This window comes from Salvelinus fontinalis, chromosome 30 (genome assembly GCF_029448725.1).
Source record: "Salvelinus fontinalis isolate EN_2023a chromosome 30, ASM2944872v1, whole genome shotgun sequence".
Lineage (NCBI taxonomy): Eukaryota > Metazoa > Chordata > Actinopteri > Salmoniformes > Salmonidae > Salvelinus > Salvelinus fontinalis.
Genome location: NC_074694.1, coordinates 24,083,279 through 24,089,278, shown reverse-complemented (window position 1 = coordinate 24,089,278; position 6,000 = coordinate 24,083,279). Strand labels below are relative to the sequence as shown.

The 6,000-nt window shown below is 45.0% G+C and overlaps 1 protein-coding gene across 10 annotated transcripts in view; it reads right to left on the bottom strand.

Moving 5' to 3' along the window:
• tanc2b (tetratricopeptide repeat, ankyrin repeat and coiled-coil containing 2b) overlaps positions 1-6,000 on the bottom strand; it is a 252,008-nt gene that overhangs the window by 44,517 nt on the left and 201,491 nt on the right. For all 10 annotated transcript variants that reach the window (XM_055890105.1, XM_055890110.1, XM_055890107.1 and 7 more), the window contains 2 exons: positions 5,630-5,834; positions 1,497-1,754 (listed from right to left, as the gene is read on the bottom strand). In XM_055890105.1, the coding sequence (XP_055746080.1) occupies positions 1,497-1,754; positions 5,630-5,834 (463 nt within the window). The remainder of the gene's footprint in view (positions 1-1,496; positions 1,755-5,629; positions 5,835-6,000) is intronic.

Here is a 6,000-nt window from a genome sequence, read left to right as displayed (position 1 = left end):
TTATTAATATCTACAGAGGTGAAAATTCTAAAGAATGGCATGGTGCAAAACCTGCTGGGTTACTGACTATGTTTTAATAGTCTGGTCTTCAAGGCCAAAGAGTTTGAAGAGAATGTACATTTTTCAATGAGAGGTTTCTATTCATTTCTGTTCTATTCCACTTAAAATACTACTGAGATGACTGTGAACGAGACAGAAAAGACTCTCCCAACAAGCTTCTCTCTCATTAGGTAATAAAGTATCCCCCTCCCCCTCTCCTCATTTTCCACCTCTGCAGCCTCCCTTTTCTCTCACTCCATGGTCTCAGCTAGTTCTCTCCTCCTGCACTTCAAAGCAGTGTCTCTCTCCCTCTCAGTGACTCAGGGGGATAGAAACGGTTAATGCCTGAAGCTCTGATTTTCCTCTGCCGTGGGAGACCAGCCAATCCACAGCCTCCTCTCCTCCCTCCTTTCTTTCTTCTTCCCCTTTGTGGAGGAGATAGCTCTCCCTCTTTCCCTACCTCTTAATGCATCCACTTCTCTCCTCCTTCTCAGTCCCATTCCACCACTCACAATGATCATTCTACTGTAGGCCTGGATAAAATAAATAATCTCTCCTTCTTTTGCTCCTCTCCCTCCCTCGTTGTCGCTCTCACCTCATCTCATGTAATGTTACTTCTCGAGCAGCTCTTGAGCCCACTCCTCCTGCATGCTCTGTCTTTTTTCAAGGACTCATTATTGAAGCAGGAGAATAGATTGAAGCTCATTCTCTCTAAACCACTGTCTGTACACCCACTACCTGGCTGTCAGACAGACAGTTAAATATTAGAACATGGCTAACATAGAGAGCAGGTCAGAACTGATATGTGTGAGGTATATTACTCCTTATAGTGAAACTGTTCCATTATCTACTCTAGCATACTACTAAGAATGAAACAATACACTGCGAGTTCATTCGGAACGGTATGTTAGTACTGACATTGTCGGAACCCCACTGCATCTTCGCAATACTGTAACGTCTGAAGGGAAGGCTCAGTAATACAGCTCATCTCCAATGAATGTCTCGGCTCTGAATAGCAGAACAATAATACAATAAGATCCATCAGGAATGGCAGCCTGTTATGTAACTTCACATTTTAAGATGCATTTAGCCATACTTTGGGGAATAATAGCTTATTCCCCAAAGTATGGCTAAATGCATCTTAAAATGCTATAAGTGTCATAACTAGACACACATATACAATTTCTATGTAACGTTCCCTTCAACATTCAGATACAATTGACAGAATGTGCTAAATATATATTTATTTTCCTGGAATCAAACAATAGAGCTCTATGCTGAGAAGGAGACGGTCATCATTATCTTGCGCCGTTTAGATAAAAAGGGGAAGGAAGGACTGCATAAGGTCGCAGTCAAGGTTAAGCTGTAGGTCAACGTCAAAGGTCAAAGGTTAGGATATAGGTGTGTACAGTAGGAACAGACCAAGCAGGAAGAGCAAGGAAGAGGGTGGGACTCACCTGCGACGGAGTTAGGGCGAGGCATGAGGTACAGAGGGATGGAGTGAGCGGAGTGGGAGGACATGCTGTCCAGGTGTCTCTCTGGGATCTTGTTGAGGCTGTAGGTTGAGGCAGCCATGTTCTCATCCACACGGTACAGGAATGAGTCAGTGCCAGACTTCTGGCTCTGCCACAGCTTCAGGTTACTGCCACGCGAGAAACCCCCCTCACCGTATTTACCCCCCCGCTCAGCGTTCTCCGAGTAGCTGGTCAGGGTGGCTGGAAGGAAGGAAGGAACAACGGGAGTAGAGGAGAGGTTGCCTCTGCTACGACCAAGCTTGATGAACCAACGTCACAACCAATCATATACAGTCGTGGCCAAAAGTTTTGAGAATGATACAAATATTAATTTTCACAAAGTCTGCTGCCTCAGTTTGTATGATGGCAATTTGCATATACTCCAGAATGTTATGAAGAGTGATCAGATGAATTGCAATTAATTGCAAAGTCCCTCTTTGCCATGCAAATGAAATGAATCCCCAAAAAAACATTTCCACTGCATTTCAGCCCTGCCACAAAAGGACCAGCTGACATCATGTCAGTGATTCTCTCGTTAACACAGGTGTGAGTGATGACGAGGACATGGCTGGAGAACACTCTGTCATGCTGATTGAGTTGAAATAACAGACTGGAAGCTTCAAAAGGAGGGTGGTGCTTAGAATCATTGTTCTTCCTCTGTCAACCATGGTTACCTGCAAGGAAACATGTGCCATCATTGCTTTGCAGGGCTTCACAGGCAAGGATATTGCTGCCAGTAAGATTGCACTTAAATCAACCATTTATCGGATCATCAAGAAGTTCAAGGAGAGCGGTTCAATTGACTTCACAGGCAAGGATATTGCTGCCAGTAAGATTGCACTTAACCTGTTTGGGCTGCAAGGAGCAGTATTGAGTAGCCAGATAAAAGGTGCCCATTTCAAACGGCCTCGTACTCAATTCTTGCTCGTACAATATGCATATTATTATTACTATTGGATAGAAAACACTATCTAGTTTCTAAAATCGTTTGAATTATTTCTCTGAGTGAAACAGAACTCATTCTGCAGCACATTTCCTGACCAGGAAGTGGAAAGTCTGAAATCGATGCTCTGTTCTTCTTCCTGCCTATAAATGGGCACGAGACCTATTAGTATACATGCACGTCATACACCTTCACCTGGGTGTCAAGAGGCTGTGAGAGAAGAAATGAGGTGATTATCTTGGTCTGAAATGGAACACATCATCTTGGAATGACGTGTCCCCCATTTTCGGTACTCTGAAGAGCGCGAGGTGCACAGTGGGATTGCCTTTTGTTTAGCTGCCGTTATAGGCGACTATTATCTCCGGCTTTGATTTTATTTGATACATGTCACCATATCATCGTAAAGTATGTTTTTTCAATATAGTTTCATCAGATTATTGAAATTTTTCCGGGAGTTTTGCCGTGTTCCGTTCTCTTCCGTTTGTTGACATGGAGAGCTTTGTGCCACTAGGCTAGCGCGCTTGCTAAATGAAGAGGGAAAGTTGCCGTTCTAAATCCAAACAACGACTGTTTTGAACAAAGGACACCTTGTCCAACATTCTGATGGAAGATCAGCAAAAGTAAGAAACATTTTATGATGCTATTTCATATATCTGTCGTAGTCGTCGGCGCACAAGTGCTTCTGGCTATTGTGCTAAGCTAATATAACGCTACATTTTTTTCCCGCTGTAAAACACTTAAATCAACCATTTATCGGATCATCAAGAACTTCAAGGAGAGCGGTTCAATTGTTGTGAAAAAGGCTTCAGGGCGCCCAAGAAAGTCCAGCAAGCGCCAGGACCGTCTCCTAAAGTTGATTCAGCTGCGGGATCGAGGCACCACCAGTACAGAGCTTGCTCAGGAAGTGTGAGTGCATCTGCACGCACAGTGAGGCGAATACTTTTGGAGGATGGCCTGGTGTCAAAAAGGGCAGCAAAGAAGCCACTTCTCTTCAGGAAAAACATCAGGGACAGACTGATATTCTGCAAAAAGTACAGGGATTGGACTGCTGAGGACTGGGGTAAAGTCATTTTCTCTGATGAATCCCCTTTCCGATTGTTTGGGGAATCCGTAAAAAAGCTTGTCCGGAGAAGACAAGGTGAGCGCTACCATCAGTCCTGTGACATGCTAACAGTAAAGCATCCTGAGACCATTCATGAGTGGGGTTGCTTCTCAGCCAAGGGAGTGGGCTCACTCTCAATTTTGCCTAAGAACACAGCCATGAATAAAGAATGGTACCAACACATCCTCTGAGAGCAACTTCTTCCAACCGTCCAGGAAAGGTTTGGTGACAAACAATGCAAGTGGCTCAGGGAACAAAACATCGATATTTTGGGTCCATGGCCAGGAAACTCCCCAGACCTTAATCCCATTGAGAACTTGTGGTCAATCCTCAAGAGGCGGGTGGACAAACAAAACCCCACAAATTCTGACAAACTCCAAGCATTGATTATGCAAGAATGGGCTGAATCAGTCAGGATGTGGCCCAGAAGTTAATTAACAGCTTGCCAGGGCAGATTGCAGAGGTCTTGAAAAAAAAAAGGGTCAACACTGCAAATATTGACTCTTTGCATCAACTTCATGTAATTGTCAATAAAAGCCTTTGACACTTATGAAATGCTTGTAATTATACTTCAGTATTCCATAGTAACATCTGACAAAAATATCTAAAGACACTGAAGCAGCAAACTTTCTGGAAATTAATATTTGTGTCATTCTCAAAATTTTGGGCCACGACTGTACAGTGCATTCGGAAAGTATTCAGACCCCTCAACTTTTTCCACATTGTGTTACGTTACAGCCTTATTCTAAAATTGATTAAATTGTATGTTTTTCTCATCTACACACAATACCCCATAATGACAAAGCGAAAACACATTTTTTTTTAAATGTTTGCAAATGTATGACATAAGTAGTCAGACCCTTTACTCAGCACTTTGTTGAAGCACCTTTGGCAGCGATTACATCCTCGAGTCTTCTTGGGTATGATGCTACAAGCTTGGCACACCTGTGTTAGGGGAGCTTCTCCCATTCTTCTCTGCTGATCCTCTCAAGCTCTGTCAGATTGGATGGGGAGCGTCCTGTCCTGTTGGAAGGTGAACCTTGCCCCAGTCTGAGGTCCTGCACGCTCTGGAGCAGGTTTTCATCAAGGTTCTATCAAGGTTCTCTTTGTACTTTGCTCTGTTCATCTTTCCCTCGATCCTGACTAGTCTACCAGTCCCTGCAGCTGAAAAACATCCCCACAGCATGATGCTGCCACCACCATGCTTCACCGTAGGGATGGTGCCAGGTTTACTCCAGATGTGACACTTGGCATTCAGGCCAAAGAGATCAATCTTGGTTTCATCAGACCAGACCATTGTTTCTCATGGTCAGAGTCATTTAGTGCCTTATGAGGAGTGGCTTCTGTCTGGCCACTCTACTATAAAGCCCTGATGGTTGGAGTGCTGCAGAGATGTTTGTCCTTCTGGAAGGTTCTCCCATCTCCACAGAGGAACTCTGGAGCTCTGTCAGAATGACCATCGGGTTCTTGGTCACCTCCCTGACCAAGGCCCTTCTCCCCCGATTGCTCAGTTTGGCCGGACGGCCAGCTCTAAGAAAAGTCTTGGTGGTTCCTAACTACTTCTATTTAAGAATGATAGAGGCTACTGTGTTCTTGGGGATGTTCAATGCTGCAAAAAATGTTTGAACCCTTCCTCGGATCTGTGCCTCGACACAATCCTGTCTCAGAGCTCTACGGACAATTCCTTCGACCTCTTGGCTTGGTTTTTGCTCTGACATGTACTGTCAAATGTGGGATCGTATAAAGACAGGTGTGTGCCATTCCAAATCATATCCAATCAATTTAATTTACCACAGGTGGACTCCAATCAAGTTGTAGAAACATCTCAAGGATGATCAATGGAAACAGGATGCACCTGAGCTCAATTTCGAGTCTCATAGAAAAGGGTCTGAAAACGTATGTAAATAAGGTTCAGTTTATTACCAAAATTGAGAAAATCCTGTTTTCACTTTGTCATTATAGGGTATTGGTCTGACTATGTGTATGCATGTGTGTTTTTGCATGTGGGCATATATAGCACATCCCGCTCACCGATGATGCCGCTGTCCCGGCTCTCCAGGGTGGAGGTGGGGCTGGTGACAGATCCGTAGGCGTGGTCCTTGTTGCCCTGGTTACCCCCGGGCATGGCACCATCGGCGCCGGGCGGCAGGGTGGAGCAGGGGGAGCCAGCCGGGGGGGATGCTGTGCTGCTGGTCAGGGTGGAGCACGGACTGATCCTCTGGTTACCAGCCAGGTCCTGGAGGAGAAATACACACAGTCAGTGCCCAAGCCCGTGCACACACACACCCCAGTAAACCAAGACGATTGAGCCCACCATCAATAGGAGAGGAGCAAATCACCACCACAAGGTAATGGAGGAAGTAATCACGTTGAGTTCCTCGGTTTCAAACATCTCTGGCTCT